General features: G+C 43.4%; 1 protein-coding gene across 1 annotated transcript in view; it reads left to right on the top strand.

Annotated features, from left to right (window-relative positions):
* The window catches only part of LOC126158202 (uncharacterized), a 124,354-nt gene that overhangs the window by 83,978 nt on the left and 20,752 nt on the right, over nt 1–19,624 (top strand). Inside the window, exon 6 of the mRNA XM_049916427.1 lies at nt 7,103–7,358. Within this exon, the coding sequence (XP_049772384.1) occupies nt 7,103–7,358 (256 nt within the window). The remainder of the gene's footprint in view (nt 1–7,102; nt 7,359–19,624) is intronic.

Genomic DNA, 19,624 nt, shown 5'->3' with positions numbered 1-19,624 from the left:
TACTCTGTTGGAGTACTGCTGTGCTATACGGAATCCTTGGCTCAAATGGCTCTGAGTACTATGGAACTCAACATCTATGGTCATAAGTCCCCTAGAAATTAGAACTACTTGAACCTAACTAACCTAAGGACATCACACACATCCATGCCCGAGGCAGGATTCGAACCTGCGACCGTAGCGGTCACGCGGTTCCAGACTGAAGCGCCTTTAACCGCACGGCCACACCGGCCGGCACGGAATCCTTAACGGATAGGACTGACGGAGGACACTGGAAAAGTTTAAAGAAGGGCGGATCGTACCGTATTATTGCGAAATAGCGGAGACAGTATCATAAGCGAATTGGGATGGCAATCATTGAGACAAAAGTTTCAGTCAATTCGTACAGAAAGCTTTAAGCGTTAATTTTTCCTACCCGCAGTTGGAGAGTGCAACGGTAGAGAAGTGGTCTGAAGGTGGTTCGAAGAAAACTCTTCCCGGTCCCTGTATGAATTGCAGAGTAGTCACGCAGATGCAGTGCTGATCGAATGTGGAGAATTAAAAGGCAGACCTCAACTGAGAAGGCGTCTAGATTGAGCTGATGTAGCGCATCTTTGTTAATAGATACTGGCTGACATGATCAAGGCGACGAACCCAGTCCGCTAACAAGAACCGTGAAGCCAATGTAATCCGTGCAAGGTTGGGCTGCCTACTGGAAATGCCGTAGCACCAAGAGAGCTGGTGAAGTTCCGGCGCACATAACTGCTGTCATGCTGTTTGCAATGGAGTTATTGCGCAGGTGTTTTGTGAACTGAAACTGGTCAAAGTGAGGTGATTCACAGTGTTAAAATAGTCCAAATAAAAATGATAACACACTATACTCTCTGTTTACAACTGTACTAAAACTTGAGAAATGATTCGAAAGTTACTGCACTTCATTCACTATTAATTGTGTTACTGGTAGACTGCATAAATCTCTTCCGTTCAGTATTTGCTTGCGCTTGTAGAGTTGGCTAGTGTAATGCTTTGCTGGACTTATGTTGAGGTTTCTGAAGTTCCATAACACCTACGTGACCTACGTATAATGCAGACGGAACAAATTTAAGCTTCTGGACCTCTTCAGATGTTGGGAGAGCTAAAACTTGATACGCCTCAAGCTGTGAAAAGTATCGTAGCCAGTGATAGTGGAGACAATGAAATTGAAACACACTTGGGACAGGTTCTTCAGTGTAGTAGACATAGACAGCTCCAGCTGTTGAACTTTTTTTGAATAATACAATGAAGAACCAAAGAAACTGGTACACCTGCCTAATATCGTGTAGCGCCCCCGCGAGCACGCAGAAGTGCTGCAACACGATGGGACTTGGACACTACAACTGTCTGCAGTAGTGCTGGAGGGAACTGAAACGATAAATCTTGCAGGGCTGTACACAAATCCGTAAGAGTACTAGGGGATGGAGATTTCTTTGGAGCCTTGCAACCATCCCAGACATGCTCTATAACGTTCGTGCTGGGCGTCTGGTGGCCAGTGGAAGTGTTAAAACTCAGAAGAGTCACTCTGTAGCAATTCTGAACGTGTATAGAATGCTGTTACAATAGAGGGAATAAAACAATACCACACTATTCTCTTTGTTTGCAATGGTACCATAATGTGAGAAACGCTCTTGCCTGATGCAACTGATCCTCTGAAAATTAATATCATCTTATGCCCCGCTCTCAAGTGTAAAATGTTTATTCTACATTTAATATGACTGCATTTATGATGCTGCTATGTACAGTGTGGCCTGGTGTCCAGCATATGAATGGAGTCGTAAATAATACCAAAAAATTATTTATAAGTTTTTAGGCGCCCATGAATAGTGTCAATCCGAGCTACGTCCTTTTGGGTATCAGACCTCAGCATTATGGAACACTAAGAACAACTAAAAAACCTCAGTGGTCCTTTACATGGCGGAAAAGATATGGTTGTTTTTGTGGCATTGCATGGATTTCAGGTGAGCGCTGACACTGAACTTAAATGGCGCGGGCTCTACAGATGAATTCGCACAGTAGATGTACTTCATTTTCGAGTGACGTACTAAAGTTTTCAAGTACATTTATTGATGGGATGGGATGTCCCAAAATGGGCAGTGTGAAACAAAACAACAGATCAGAACAGTGCAGTCTTAGGAGTCAATTAAGTCAGGCGCTATGAAATTACGGCTGTTTGCCCCTCAACACCATACCGAAAGATGGAAGTGGCTATACCATTACTACCCTCGTACGCCGACAGTACAGCATTACAATAGTGGTACGATGCATTGTTTTCTGAACACTGCTGCTGGTGACCAGAGTATTAAGTAAATCTTTCATTAATGTTACGAGTGGCAGTGGTTAAGGCAAGTGGCGAAATGCAGGGAAATCTGCAGGGGATCGATGATTAGTGCTGGGATTGGCAGAACATAAAGAAATGTAGCATATTGCTCATTAACAGGCAGAAATGTCGGTCATTACACGATTACACGATTGTAGAACCGTCACTGGAATGAGTCATATGTACAAATTATCTAGGGGTATGCATACGGAGCGATGTGCAGTGAAATGACCACATAAACTAATTGTAGGAAAGGCAGGTGCCACACTGAGATTTGTTGGAAGAATCCTCAGGTGCTGCAGTCTACCCACAAAGAACCTTCGTTCAACCAATACTTGAACACCGATCGTCGGTGTGGGGTCCGTACGAGACATTATTGACAAAGCAAATAAAGAATATCCGAGGAAGAGCACAAGCTTCGTTATAGGTTCATTTAGTAAGAGCAAGAACAACAGCAACTCAAAGGTGCCCAGCCAACTCCGTTAGCACACTCTGTTGTTAACTGGGATGGTTTCAACAGCTTATGTTCCTAGAAGAGTCAATCAACATAATCGTATTGCTTCCTCCTACGTATTTCTCACGGAAAGGCCGCGAGGGTAAAATTCGGGATGTTCGAACTCAAACGGAGGTTTAGCATCAATCGTTGTCCTGGCAACCTATGCACGATTGGAACAGGAGGAGGGGGAAAAGTCAGTGCTACCCTCCGCCACACACCTTAAGGTGATTTGATAACTGTACAGGGTGATTCTTATTAAAGTTTAAAAAACTCATAGCAATTTAGATGACGCTGAGAGAGGTAATTTAGTATAACACACATGTGGGCGCAAATGTCTGGAAATGCCCCAGAAGTGGAAGACAAATGTTGAAAATTTGACATTACGTCGAAACTACAAAGGGTATTTTTGAGCGCGTGCATGAAGGGATGACTGAGCGATGCAATACTTGCGTTCAAGTAAACGGAGCAAATTCCGAACACGTTTAGTAAATGTGATTTGTTGTGCAAGTAGAAGTTATGGGAATATTGTTCTCACTGTAACCCAGCAAAATCTGTTCTTCTTTTTTACCTTTTTTTGTTTACATGTCTTATGAATTAAAGGAGAAGTAGACTGGTAATGATACAATTCGGAAGCTTACACTCATTTGCTTGTGACGCATTCCGTTAGATTTATGTTGTACCGTAATTTGAAATAAACCAGTGGAGACCGTGTGCCCGTTAAATAAATTAATTGATTAATAGCTCAATGTAAACACACAACCGTCTCACGCAATGAAAAAAAAAATATTTCCAGCTAGACTCATTACTCTAACTTTGGCCGGCCGCGGTGGTCTAGCGGTTCTAGGCGCGCAGTCCGGAACCGCGGGACTGCTACGGTCGCAGGTTCGAATCCCGCCTCGGGCATGGGTGTGTGTGATGTCCTTAGGTTAGTTAGGTTTAAGTAGTTCTAAGTTCTATGGGACTTATGACCTAAGATGTTGAGTCCCATAGTGCTCAGAGCCATTTGAACCATTTTTGAACTCTAACTTTGAAACCCACGCGCTTAAGTCGCGCCTATGATGTTAATACTTGGTTTGATTTGGGATGATGATGTGCGATAGACAGATAGGCTTAACCGCTGTGAGGTAAGTCATCTGGTGACTTCAGATGCTCAACATTTGCCATCCACTTTTGTGATATTTTGCAACACTAGCAAATTTTGCAAATTGGTATGAGTGGAGGTTATACTTAACAGCCGAACAAAGTTAATAATTGGCTCCTTCTACCGACCCCCAGACTCCGATGATATAGTTGCTGAACAGTTCAGAGAAAATTTGAGTCTCGTAACAAATAAATACCCCACTCATACGGTTGTAGTTGGTGGGGACTTCAACCTTCCCTCGGTATGTTGGCAAAAATACTTGTTCAGAACCGGTGGTAGGCAGAAAATATCTTCCGAGATTGTCCTAAATGCTTTCTCCGAAAATTATTTCGAGCAGTTAGTCCACGAACCCACGCGAATTATAAATGGTTGCGAAAACACACTTGTCCTCTTAGCCACAAACAATCCAGAACTAATTGAGAGCATCATGACCGATACATGGATTAGTGATCACAAGGTCGTTGTAGCTAGGCTCAATACCGTTTCTTCCAAATCCACCAGAAACAAACGCAAAATAATTTTATTTAAAAAAGTGGATAAAGTGTCACTAGAAGCCTTCCTAAGAGACAATCTCCATTCCATCCGAACTGGCTATGCAAATGTAGACGATATGTGGCTCAAATAGTAGCAACAGCAATTGAAAGATTCATACCTCATAAATTGGTAAGAGATGGAACTGATCCCCCGTGGTACACAAAACAGGCCCGAACGCTGTTGCAGAGGCAATGGAAAAAGCATGCGAAGTTCAGAAGAACGCGAAATCCCGAAGATTGGCTAAAATTTACAGACGCGCAAAATTTGGCACGGACTTCAATGCGAGATGCCTTTAATACGTTCCACAACGAAACATTGTCTCGAAATTTGGTAGAAAATCCGAAGAAATTCTGGTCGTATGTAAAGTACACAATCGGCAAAGCTCAGTCAATACCTTCGCTGCGCAGTGCCGATGGTACTGTTACCGTCGACTGTGCCGCTAAAGCGGAGTTATTGAACGCAGTTTTCCGAAATTCCTTCGCCAGGGAAGACGAATGGAATATTCCAGAATTTGAAACACGAACAGCTCTAGCATGAGTTTCTTAGAAGTAGATACCTTAGGGGTTGCGAAACAACTCAAATCGCTTGATACGGGCAAGTCTTCAGGTCCAGATTGTATACCGATTAGGTTCCTTTCAGATTACGCTGATACAATAGCTCCCTGCTTAGCAATCATATACAACCGCTCGCTCACCGATAGATCTGTACCTGCAGATTGGAAAATTGCGCAGGTCGCACCAGTGTTTAAGAAGGGTAATAGGAGTAATCCATCGAACTACAGACCTATATCATTGACGTCGGTTTGCAGTAGGGTTTTGGAGCATATACTGTGTTCAAACATTATGAATCACCTCGAAGGGAACGATCTATTGATACGTAATCAACATGGTTTCAGAAAACATCGTTCTTGTGCAACGCAGCTAGCTCTTTATTCGCACGAAGTAATGGCCGCTATCGACAGGGGATCTCAAGTTGATTCCGTATTTCTAGATTTCCGGAAAGCTTTTGACACCGTTCCTCACAAGCGACTTCTAATCAAGCTGCGAGCCTATGGGGTATCGTCTCAGTTGTGCGACTGGATTCGTGATTTCCTGTCAGGAAGGTCGCAGTTCGTAGTAATAGACGGCAAATCATCGAGTAAAACTGAAGTGATATCAGGTGTTCCCCAGGGAAGCGTCCTGGGACCTCTGTTGTTCCTGATCTATGTAAATGACCTGGGTGACAATCTGAGCAGTTCTCTTAGGTTGTTCGCAGATGATGCTGTAATTTACCCTCTAGTAAGGTCATCCGAAGACCAGTATCAGTTTCAAAGCGATTTAGAAAAGATTGCTGTATGGGGTGGCAGGTGGCAGTTGACGCTAAATAACTAAAAGTGTGAGGTGATCCACATGAGTTCCAAAAGAAATCCGTTGGAATTCGACTACTCGATAAATAGTACAATTCTCAAGGCTGTCAATTCAACTAAGTACCTGAGTGTTAAAATTACGAACAACTTCAGTTGGAAAGACCACATAGATAATATTGTGGGGAAGGCGAGCCAAAGGTTGCCTTTCATTATCAGGACACTTAGAAGATGCAACAAGTCCACTAAAGAGACAGCTTTACACTACACTCGTTCGTCCTCTGTTAGAATATTGCTGCGCGGTGTGGGATCCTTACCAAGTGGGATTGACGGAGGACATCGAAAGGGTGCAAAAAAGGGCAGCTCGTTTTGTATTATCACGTAATAGGGGAGAGAGTGTGGCAGATATGATACGCGAGTTGGGATGGAAGTCATTAAAGCAAAGACGTTTTTCGTCGCGGCGAGATCTATTTACGAAATTTCAGTCAGCAACTTTCTCTTCCGAATGCGAAACTATTTTGTTGAGCCCAACCTACATAGGTAGGAATGATCATCAAAATAAAATAAGAGAAATCTGAGCTCGAACAGAAAGGTTTAGGTGTTCGTGTTTCCCGCGCGCTGTTCGGGAGTGGAATGGTAGAGAGATAGTATGATTGTGGTTCGATGAACCCTCTGCCAAGCACTTAAATGTGAATTACTGAGTAGTCATGTAGATGTAGATGTAGGTGTAGAAGCGTATTTTATATGAAACTGCTTGTTTCAGAGTCACGTCTATCGCTTCTATGATTTTTAAACTTTAATGAGAATCATTGTATGGTAGTGAGACATGGGCTCTGAGAAAACCGGAACAGAGGAGAATAGAAACGTATGGGATGTGGTGTTACTGAATAATATTGAAAATTAGGTGGACTCATGAGATAAGTGGTGAGTAGGTTCTCCGTAGGATCGGTGAGGAAAGGAATTTATGGAAAACCCTGGCAAGAAGAGGAGACAGGATGGTAGGACATCTGTTAAGACATCTAGAGTATCTTCCGTGGTACTAGAGTGAGCTGTAGAGAGTAAAAACTGTAGACGGAGACAGAGACGGGAATACATCCAGCAAATAATTGAGGACGTAGGGTGGAAATGCTATTTTGAGCTGAAGCTGTATGCATAGGAGAAGAATGTGAGGCGGGCCATATCGAACCAGTCAGAGAACAGATGACGCACAAAAAAAGAAAAGAAATCGGTTAATTCTGCAGCGACGCTGTTACTGCGTAGGTCTTCGCTGTACTACTGGGCGCACTACGACTTCTTCAACGCGAGCCGCAGCGGCGACCCGGTGGCGGGCAGCGCCTGCGACGAGCAGTTCGTGGCGTGGAGGAGCGCCTCAGGGTACCTGCGCTCGCCGCTCAACACGCTGGTCTACAAGCGGCACGCCGACCCGCACCACAGCGTGCGCTGCCAGTACCGCTTCATCTCCGACCGGAGGCTCTTCGCCAGGGTCATCCTCACCATAGAGTCCATGGCTTTCAAGGTAAACACTGTAGTCCAATGTGTCAGGGGAATGACAGAAAATATTGTGGCGATGACGTGAGTTGAGACTTGGTAGTAGGTTAAAACTTCATTGGACCGGGACTCGAACTCAGAATCTTGCCTATCTTGGACATTACTCATACCGTCTAAGCTACACTCACGCTCATAAATTAAAGATAATTGCAGAATGTGGTGCCACACTACGTGGCACTACACAAAACAGGCGCTAATAGCATAAGCACATAGGGAACACGCACGACACAGATCTGTAAGTCCATGATATTGGTGACAAGTTGAGAAAACTGTGCTACAAAACGCCACTGTTTCCTGCTCATGCACCCCGACGTGAAGTATGGGATATGATCACCATGCACACGTACACAGGCCGCACAACGAGTTGGCATACTCCCGATCAGGTGGTCGAGCAGCTGCTGCGATATAGCCTCCCAACCTTGCACCAGTGCCTGTCGGAGCTCCCGAAGTGTCGTAGAGGTTTGAAGACGTGCAGCGATACGTCGACCGTGAGCATCCCAGACGTTCTCAATGGGGCTTAGGTCTGGAGAACAGGCAGGCCACTCCATTCGCCTGATATCTCATGTTTCAAGGTACTCCTCCGAGATGGCAGCTCGGTGGGGCAGTGCGTTATCATCCACCAGGAGAAAGGTGGGACCCACTGCAACCCTGAAAAGGCGGACACACTGGTGCAAAATGACGTCCCGATACACCTGTCCTGTTTAAGTTTTTTATTTATTAATTTATTTATTTATTGTTCCTTGGGGCCAAATTAAGGAGAAGTCTCCATGGTCATGGAACCAGTCAATACCTGAAATTATAACACGATAATAGAAACAGATAAAATGAAATACAAGAAACGTATTCAGGCGACAATTCGCAAATTTAAATAAAGAAAATCAACAATGTAACACTGGAATTTGCTTAATTTTTCATCTCTTCCAGGAGCTCCTCGACAGAATATAAGGAGTGATCCATGAGGAAACTCTTCAGTTTGGACTTAAAAGTGTTTGGGCTACTGCTAAGATTTTTGAGTTCTTGTGGTAGCTTATTGAAAATGGCTGCGGGAGAATAGTGCATTCCTTTCTGCACAAGAGTCAAGGAAGTGCATTCCACATGCTGATTTGATTTCTGCTTAGTATTAACTGAGTCAAAGCTGCTAACTCTTGGGAATAAACTAACATTGCTAACAACAAACGACATTAAAGAAAATACATACTGTGAGGGCAATGTCAGAATTCACAGGCTATTGAATAGGGGTCGACAAGAGGTTTTCGAACTTACATCACATATAGCTCGAACAGCCTGTTTATGAGGCAAAAATACCCTTTTTGAATCAGAAGAATTACCCCAAAAAATAATACCATATGAGATAAGCGTATGAAAATATGCGAAATAGACTACTTTTCGTGTTGAACTGTCACTTATTTCAGATACTGTTCTAATGGTAAATAAAGCAGCATTTAGTTTCCGAACAAGATCCTGAACATGGGCTTTCCACAACAGCTTACAATCTATCCGAACGCCTAGGAACTTGAACTGTTCCGTCTCGCTTATAATATGCCCATTCTGTCTGATCAAAATATCACTTCTTGTTGAATTGTAAGTTAGAAACTGTAAAAACTTGAGTCTTACTGTGATTTAGCATCAAATTATTTTCCACAAGCCACGAACTTATTTCACGAACTACATAATTTGATAATGTTTCAATATTACACACAAGATCCTTCACTATCAAGCTGGTGTCATCAGCAAACGGAAATATTTTTGAATCACCTGTAATACTAGAAGGCATATCATTTATATAAATAAGAAACAGCAGCGGCCCCAGCACCGACCCTTGGGGAATGCCCCACTTAACAGTGCCCCATTGGGACTGAACATCACTACCACTCTCAATATTACGGAGAATTACCTTCTGCTTTCTGTTCTTAAAGTAAGAGGCGAACCAATTGTAAGCTACTCCCCTTACTCCATAATGGTCCAACTTCTGCAGTAACATTTTGTGGTCAACACAGTCAAAAACCTTCGTTAAATCAAAGAAAACACCTAGCGTTCGCAACCTTTAATGTAACTCGTCCAAAACCTCACAGAGAAAAGAGAATATAGCATTTTCAGTTGTTAAACCATTTCTAAAACCACACTGTACATTTGTCAGCAAATTATGTGAATTTAAATGCTCCAGTAACCTTGTATATTCAACCTTCTCGATAACTTTAGCAAACACCGATGGCATAGAAATAGGTCTATAATTGTCTACATTATCCCTGTCTCCCTTTTTATAAAGTGGCTTCTCTACTGAGCACTTTAATCGGTCAGGAAACCGACCACTCCTAAAAAAAAAAGTTACAGATATGGCTAAGTACTGGGCTAACATACATAGAACAATTCTTCAGTATTCTGCTAGATACCCCGTCATATCCATGAGAGTTCTTGGTCTTTAGTGATTTAATTATTAACTCAATCTCCCTCTTGTCAGTATCATGGAGGAGCATTTCAGGTAACAGTCTCGGAACACTTTTTTCTAAGAGCGCTATATGATTCCCTGTTGGGACTAGGTTTCTATTTAGTTCACCTGCTATATTCAGAAAGTGATTATTAAATACTGTACACATATGTAACTTATCAGTAACACGGGCATTCCCACTACGCACTGATTCTACATCCTCGACCTGTCCCTGCAGACCAGCCACTTCCTTTACGACTGACCTTATGGTTTTAATTTTATCCTGAGACTTGGCTATTCTATCTGCAGACCACATACTTCTTGCCTTCCTAATAACTTTCCTCTGTCAAAGACATGCAGGGGTGTACGTGCACCAATCATAATCCCATCCCACACCATCAAACCACGACCTCCATACAGGTCCTTTTCATGGACACTATGGGTTTCGTATCTGGTTCATGTTTCACGCCAGATGAAAACCCTGCAAGAATCACTGCTCAGACTATACCTGGACTCGTCCGTGAACATAACCTGGGACCACTGTTCCAATGACCATGTACTGTGTTCTTGACACCAGGCTTTTACGGGATCTCCTGCCACCAGGGGTCAGTGGAATGCACCTTGGAGGTCTCCGGGCGAATAAATCATGTGTGTTCAGTGATCTGTAGACTGTGTGTCTGGAAACAACTGTTCCAGTGGCTGCGGTAAGGTCCAGAGCGGGGCTACCTGCAGTACTCCGTGGTCGTCTGCGAGCACTGATGGTGAGAGATCGGTCTTCTTGTGGTGTAGTACACTGTGGACGTCCCGTACTGTAGCGCCTGGACACGTTTCCTGTCTGCTGGAATCGTTGCCATAATCTTGACATCACACTTTGTGGCACACGGAGGGCCCGTGCTACGACCTGCCGTGTTTGACCAGCCTCCAGTCGCCGTAGTATTCTACCCCTCATAACGTTATCAATATGTATTCTTTGAGCCATTTTCAGCACACAGTCACCATTAGCACGTCTGAAAATGTCTGCATACTTACTCGCTGCACCGTACTCTGACATGCACCAACACACCTCTGCGTATGTGGACTGCTGCCAGCGCCACCGTGCGTCGACCGCAGGTCAAATGCACCGAATGGTCATACCCCGAGATGATTTAAACCCGCAAACCACCCACCAGAGCGTTGTTTTACCATGTATCAGCATTATCCTTAATTTATGAGCATGATCGTATGTTGGCAAGGCTCACTAATCGTCTTCGTAGCTACAATTTAGCTACCGAACGAATGGCTTAGTGCTAACTGTCATCCAGATTTATATGTTCTATGATTATCATTTAAGATGAATAATGAGGTGGTTCCTTAGAAAAACTGGCACATTTCCTTTCCTATCCTTCTCCAATACGAACTCGTCACTCAGTACTGGGCTCCTGCTTAGTTGCTAACAAAACTGCCCGCATAAAGCAGCGTATCTAATTCTACTACCGGTACGGCACACATTGCAAGGAAATTTCAAATCTGTCTCTCTCCTTTGCAGAGTGAAAGATTCTTTAAGAGTGAACAGTTATTTGAGAGTAATAGTTCTTTGGCGAGGGAAAGTACAGGTTACTACGAGATTTCTGTATAGCTGTCTTATGAAGGAAACCTATAGCTTAGTAAACAGTGAAGTAGATTACGAGGAAGGCCAGCACTCTTACGAATCTGATGCTACTAGCTTGGTACATCGACCAGTTTGTATTTGGTTTTAGACGGTTTTACACTCTCGTGAAGGCTTATGCAAGGCAGGCTCACCATCTCCATCTCACGAAAACAGTAACACACAGAACAACGTTTTTAGCAGTCAAAGACATATGATGAACACGACCAGCTTACATTACAGAAACTGACTATTGCGAAGGTAGAAAGGCAACCCAGCTACAGAGTTAAAATACACTCATAAGCAACTAAGTTGGAGATAACTGGTATTCTGCTGAATGAGCGCTTCTGCCATCAGTGCGAATGAAATACACTGGGCTACGAAAATAAGGGACTAATATTTGGAAAACCTGTATTTGCATCCCATTGCGACGCTTAAGTTTAGAATTTGTCTCAAAGATGCCTACAACCTTACTTTGTGCAAAATCGTTGCGCCCTGCGACGTCACCCTCGGGTTTGGTGAGGCTTCAAGCAGCAAGGTGTCGACACATGCAAGAAACAGGCGACCCATCAGAACTCTATGTGAGCTGTATGGTGGGATAATGATGTCAAATTGGCACCAACTTTCAGCATAATTCTGCCCAAACATTTTAGACACACCACCGCTAAGAATCGACATGAAAATGCCTGAGGGAGAGGCATAAAGTGCGTCAGTAGAATCACTCCTTCCCTTGGAGCGTTGATTCCCACATATTTCGCGACTGAAAACGACAGAACGACAGTTCGCAGAGCGCTGAGCCATTGGAAGATGTTCAGACATCCTTTGACACTGCTGGTATCTCCCTTACGTTCAAAACTTCTCTAAGGACATTATAGGGCTGCATCCCAACTGAATGTGATCTCGGTATCAAAGATCGTCAAAAATACACTGAAGCGCCAAAAAAACTGATATAGGCGTATTCAAATACAGAGATATCTAAACAGGCAGAATACGGTGCTGAGGTTGACGAAGCCTATATTTGACAACAAGTGTCTGGTGCAGTTATTCTGTTGGTCACTGCTGCTCCAGTGGCAGCTTATCAAGATTTAAGTGAGTTTGAACTTGGTGTTGTAGTCGGCGCACGAGCGATGGGCCACAGCTTCTCCGAACTACCAATGAAGTGGGGATTTTCCCGTACGACCATTTCACGAGTGTACCGTGAATATCAGAAATCCGGTAAAGCATCATACCTCCGACATCGCTACGGCCGAAAAAGATCCTACAAGAACGGGACCGACGACGACTGAAGAGAATCGTTCAACGTGACAGAAGTGCAGTCCTTCCGCAAATTACTGTGGATTTTAATGCTGGGCCATCAACAAGCGTCGGTGAGAGAACCATTCAACGAAACATCATCGATTTGGGTTGTCGTACCCGAAGGCCTACTTGTGTTCTTGATGACTATACGACATAATCCTTTACGCCTCACCTCGGCCCGTCAGCTCCGAATTGGACTGTTGGTGACTGGAAACATGTTGCCTGGTCGGACGGGTCTCGTTTCAAATTGTATCGAGCGGATGCAAGTGTACGGGTATGGTGACAACCTCATGACTCCAATGACCCTTCATGTTAGCAGGGGACTGTTCAAGCTGATGTAGGCTCTGTAGCGGTGTGAGGCGTGTGCTGTTGGAGTGATATGGAATCCCTGATACGTCTAGATAGGACTCTGATAGGTGACACGTACGCAAGCATGCTGTCTGATCACCTGCATCCATTCATGTCCATTGCGCATTCCGAAGGACTTGGGCAATTCCAACAGGACAATGCGACATCCCACACGTCCAGAATTGCTACAGAGCGTCTCCAGGAACACTCTTCTGAGCTTAAACACTTCCGCTGCCCACCAAATTCCCCCGACATGAACATTATTGAGCATATCAGGGATGCTTTGCAAAGTGCTGTTCAAGAGAGATTTCCACCCCCTCGTAATCTTAAGGATTTATGGACAGCCCTGCAGGATTCATGGCGTCAGTTCCGTCTGGCACTATTTCAGACATTAGTCGAGTCCATGCCACGTCAGGTTTGCGGCACTTCTATGGGCTCGCAGCGGCCCTACACGATATTAGGCGTGTGAACCAGTTTCTTTGCTTCTTCACGGTATGTCCCAATTGCTCATCGCACCACGAATCGTCGTTTTCGATCTCGAAAAAGAGGTGGTTTCATTGATACCCCTCGGACCTTTTCGTGTCCATTCTTAGCGGCCTTATGTCTGAAACGATTTCCTCGGCTACTCAGAAGTAAACCGCGTGATTTCCACGATGGGAGTCGCATTTCTGACCTCCTTCGCACAGACGTCAAAAGACGGTGAAATGTGGGTAAGAGGTTCTATGATGACCTTCTCATCATCTGACACGTTCAAGGTGGCTGTAGGCAGAACTGTGGCGAAATCTGGCGCAAATGTGTCGTTAACCCGACTCACAGCTCACATGAACTTGCGTGTTGTGGTCTTTTCCTCGCATGTATCGGCACCTTGCTGTTTGTAGTGTCGCCGAGTCCGAACGTGACACATCAGGGCGCCTCGGCTTTGCACTATTACAGAAAAGATTTTTCGCTACCTTTGAGCCTAATTTCAAACTTCTGCGTCGCCATGGAAGGCAGTTACTGATTTTCGAAAAAATGATCCTTTTAATTCTTTTGCATATTGTAGTAGGACACTGCATAAGTGAGACGTCATTAGATCTTTACTTGGCGACTGGTTGCTGTTTTTACTTTGTAAAAGAATTAGTCTGTGTTTTCAGTAGCATCGTCTAGTGGAAGAAAACTTTGGAAGATTTTTCTGACAAGTGCATTTGAATATTTTACTCACTTTCCCGAGTGGTCTCCTACGTCCATACTTCGGCTACCATTGATTACAGCATCCGTTGTTTCATAGCAACCTAAGCGCATAAGCAAAATTGGAGAACTCACTACTGCACGCAAAGGCATCCAGGATTGAAGCAACACATTTCATGAAAGAACACGGGTAGAATAAATCAATCACCCTGGTAAAAACAGATATCCATATGTAAATTTTATTCGCTCTTAACGGAACATACAGTTTTGATTGCTGGCTCAGACCGCTATACAACGATCTTGATGACATAACGTAGTTACAGCAGATAACTTGTCCCAAGAAGTGAATGTATTTACTAAGTCACTTAGAAAGGGCTTAAAACAGGGATACAACCTTTGTCCTTTACAGATGAATCTGTATTTCCAAGAAGCAAAGAATGAAACAAAAGGAAGGCACAGAAAAATCTGTGGCGAAAAGATTCTCAGTGATAAGATTGGTTGACAACATTTCTGTGCTATGTGAAAATGACAAAGAATTACCTGTTGAATGGAATGGACAGTCTAATGAGCACAGAATACGGATTTATAATATACTAACGAATGATGAGGCAGGCTCTGAGCACTATGGGACTTAACACCTATGGTCATCAGTCCCCTAGAACTTAGAACTACTTAAACCTAACTAACCTAAGGACAGCACACAACACCCAGCCATCACGAGGCAGAGAAAATCCCTGACCCCGCCGGGAATCGAACCCGGTAACTCGGGCGTGGGAAGCGAGAACGCTACCGCACGACCACGAGATGCGGGCACGAATGATGAACTAATAAGGAGCAGCAGTCAGCAACAGTATACAGACGTAGCATAATTTTCTCGTACGAAATTTTTATTCTATCTTGGAAGCAAAATAACGGATGACCGACACATAAGTAGCTGACTAGTAGAATTCCTCACCATAGAAATCTAACAGAATCAAACATAGGTTTTTGAAGGACATCTTTACGCCACTGACTGTTATGAGTTTTTATTACACACAATCGTAATTTCGGCCTTAGGTCATTTACAAGTGCTGATATTACGGCTTTAAGCAATGTCAACGTAATGTAAGCTGACACATTTGTATGTCGTTAAAAGAATTGACAACGACATACAAATGTGTCAGCTTACGTTGCGTTGACATTGCTTAAAGACGTAAAATCAGCACTTGATGATAGCCTAAGGCCGAAATTGCAATAGCTTGTAATAAAAACTTATAACAGTCAGTGGCGTAAAGATGATGTCCTTCAAAAAGTTTTTTTATGACTGTGAATCCCAGTTACAACACGTGTGTTCAAACATAGGTCTTAGGCTGCGAAAAATAATTCTGAGAATGTGCGGCTAGCACACGGCGCTGTACGGATGTTCTGCTCTCAGGTAAAGAGCTTGGCACAGGGGAGGAAAGAATGATGGACCTCATAAAATAAATCGCTACAACGTAATCTCTCTCATGGTACTAGAACGGCATCTTCGAAAATCCAGTTGCATTATATTCCAGCTCTACATACATAGATCCTCTGGATAAGTCAGTCTATTTTAAACGCCTAAAATATCTTCGCAAATTATTATGGTCGTATTCACATTACCTTAATGTAGAGTCTGGCAAAGTAATGTTAATCAAGATATAAATTCATGACATCAAAATTGATGTCTTTTAAATACCCAGAATGTTAAATGATACGTAGTAATCGTATACGTTAAGTCAACGTGGTCTGTAGTCGAACAGAAACAGCAGTTTCCCAGGAATGAGACTGCTGCTAAAATATTAGTATGTGCGTTCAGTACCAGAACGCTGCAAAACTATGTGCAGTCCATATCCTGATGAAGCAACAGAAGATCTAGAGCGTAGATAAATAAAGGCAATGGGGTTAGAATGCCACCTTGAAAGGCGTTAGGGAGTACTCTGCATAAAGATACAGTTTAGTGAGAAAGTCTTGTATCTTATGAAAAGTTACAAAGTTACGAGAGATAGCCTCAAAGTAGAGTCACAATTTCGAGAACGATGATGTGATTCATTGTCTGGAAGACAACACAGGTACTCTCGGTGAAGAAGGGGATGCACATGTTGGGGCGGCAGGTTTCTCTGTATTTTGCCTATGAGAAAGGAGAATAGGAGTATCATGGGAGTATCATGGGGTGCATTTGATACGACCTTTCTCCATGCTCACAGTATTACTTCACTTGCACGCCTTATTTTGTAAGAGGCCAGATCATATTATGGATGTACGTGACAAATAACTAGGACATGCATTACTTGAAGCTGGCCGCAGTGACGAATAGTACACTCACTTAGAAAGGAGTCACTCTAGGTGTAAGACAATATGATTTTGACTTTTACAAAAATTTGGGAAATTATGTAGCGGAAAAAATTACTTGAATTGTTTATCAGTGCAATCGTGTTTAACGTGCTCCCTCCGATCTACTCCTTAGGGACTTGAACATCTTGCACAGAAGCATGAAAGCAGTCAATGTCCACACTGTCCATACTGAATGGATCGAATAAGAAGCATTGATTACAATGCAGCTACACTGAAGAGCCAAAGAAACTGGTACACTTACCTAATATAGTGTAGGGCCCCCGCGAGCACGCGGAAGTACCACAGCACGACGTGGCAAGGACACGACTAATGTCTGAAGTAGTGCTGGCCGGAACTGACACCATGAATCCTGTAGGCCTGTCCATAAATCCGTAAGAGTACGAGGGGATGGAGAACTCTTCTGAAATGCACGTTGCAAGGCATCCCAGATATGTTCAATAACATTCATTTAGGGAACGTTTGGTGGCCAACTCAGAAGAGTGTTCCTGGAGACACTCTGTAGCGATTCTGGACGTGTGGTGTGTCGCATTGTCATGCTGCAATTGCCCAGGTCAATCGGAATGCACAATAGACATGAATGGATACAGGTCATCAGATAGGAGGCTTATGTACGTGTCACCTGTCAGAGTCGTATCTAGACATACTAGGGGTACCGTATCACTCCAACTGCACACACCCCACGCCATTACAGAGCACCCACCAGCTTAAACAGTCCCCTGATGACATGCAGGGTCTATGGATTCATGAGACTGTTTCCATACCCGTACACTTCCATCCGCTCTACACAATTTGAAACGAGACTCGTCCGACCAGGCAACATGTTTCCAGTCATCAACTGTCCAATGTCGGAGTTGACGGGCCCAGGCGAGGCGTAAAACTTTGTCTCATGCAGTCATAAAAGGTATGTGAGTGGGTCTTCGGCTCCGAAACCCATATCGATGGTGTTTCGTAGAGTAGTTCTAACGCTGACAATTGTTGATGGCACTGCATTGAAATCTGGAGCAATTTGCGGAAGGGTTGCACTTCTGTCATGTTGAACGATTTTCTTCAGTCGTCGTTGGTCACGTTCTTGCAGGATCTTCTTCCGGCCGCACCGATGTCGGTGGTGTGATGTTTTACCCGATTGCTGATATTCACGGTACATTCGCGAAATGGTCGTACGGGAAAATCTTCACTTCATCGATACCTCGGAGATGCTGTGTCCTATTACTCGTGCGCTGAATATACCACCTCGTTCAAACTCTCTTAGATCTTAATAGCCTGCCACTGTAGCAGCAGTAACCGATCTAACAACTGCGCCAGACACTTGTGGTCTAGTATAGGTGTTGCCGACCGCAGTACAGTATTCTGCCTGTTTTGATATCTCTGTATTTGAATACGCATGCCTATAACAGTTTATTTGGCGTTTCCATGTGAATACGTTACCTTTTAAAAGTGTATAGAATCTAGATGGCTGCAATGCGTCCTCCGTAGGACGAAATTATATTCATTATCTCTGCTACACTCTGGCTTTACTTAAGGGATATATCGATGAAAACAGGTACATCATCCACGTAACTGGTCTTTTCAACCTAAGCGGTTTAGACCTAAGTCCACAGCATGACTGCAGCGTACATCTGCTCTAACATTACAGTAATGAAAAAGCTCAGTTCGTTCTTTGCGAGACAGGGTTACCATTCGCTCTACGTGGATCACTGTAATCCATTTTAATTTAGAAAAAGAGCGTTTTTCTAAATGAGAAAATTTCATTAATGTAATGTAGCAAGAGGCGTAAGCTGACACTTGGACTATCATAGGACTGAAGCGGTTGATTTCTTATTGTTGATGTAATTTGCTATTATTTATTCGAAAGTGACTCTACCAGAAGCGGTGGTAAACTTAGTATTATTACCAAGAAAGAGCGTGTAAAAGAAACAAATGCAATGAAAAAAGTAAACTTTACCTTCCTGTCAACTGACAGCTGTTGAAAAGAACTTTATGAGGATTTCAATCACAGATAATGTGCTGTTTTCGACTGAATCCCCTTGCCTTCCATCATCTTCCAGATGTTTCTGAAACATGGAGGAGAGTTGTGGATGGGTATCTATAAAATTGTCCATGAAAGTATATTACTTTGAAACTCAGAATTCTCTCCTTACACAGAACTCTCCAAAAATGATGACTATGGAAATTCACAGTTTTAAGATCACCGGTGCTACGATTTAACATGTAGGGTGAAACAGGTGACATTCTTCACAGCTGAAGTTTATACAAGGGGAACAAACTGCAGATTACTTCCTATGAGGAGAAAATTCCCCGAATAAAAGAGAACTGCTACTAATACGTCTTGCAATTTACGGTAGCGGAAAATGAAACATCAGTAGGCTCGAAAACTGGTCTCGTATTAATGACGCATTTAAAAAAAAAATGTAAACGTTATACACTCTATACATTGATAACTGAGAAGCGAATTTACTCTTGTCGTAACCGTGCTTACAATCTCTGTGTTTGAACAAAAACACCAGCTACAATTCAGTACAGCTTGAGAGTTTGCCGCACAACACAAACTTCTGGTTGTCTGTGGTTAGGCAAAGAACGCACACCGTGAAATACTGCCAGCCTGTGAATAAATTCAAGTCTCTCATACTGATATACAAGCTCCAGCGAAACATAGTTCACGCTCACATCGTAGATCGGCAACAAGAGTGTGGCCGGCACACATGTTGTAATCATGTAGACTGAAGAACCACTGGTTTGCTGTCACTGTGAAGAGCAGCTTTACTCCGCTCAGGAGTAAGTGGTGGTTATAATGTTCTGGATTCTGAGTGTGTGTGGTGTCTGTTCTTTCGCAGATGTCCGAAAAACAGACGTTTGTGACTTTCCATTCCGTGTACAGGACAACTACTGCAGGCATGGCGTAATAGCCTGCAATTAGAATCACAGTCATGGGAGGAATATATGTTAACCTACCTCACACTGGGCTCCTGAATATATACTGTATTCTATTAATTCTCGGATGCTGGACTATTTCTAGGATTTC

Source organism: Schistocerca cancellata, chromosome 2 (genome assembly GCF_023864275.1).
Source record: "Schistocerca cancellata isolate TAMUIC-IGC-003103 chromosome 2, iqSchCanc2.1, whole genome shotgun sequence".
Lineage (NCBI taxonomy): Eukaryota > Metazoa > Arthropoda > Insecta > Orthoptera > Acrididae > Schistocerca > Schistocerca cancellata.
Note: the sequence above shows the minus strand (reverse complement) of the source record. Positions and strands in the feature narration are given on the sequence as shown.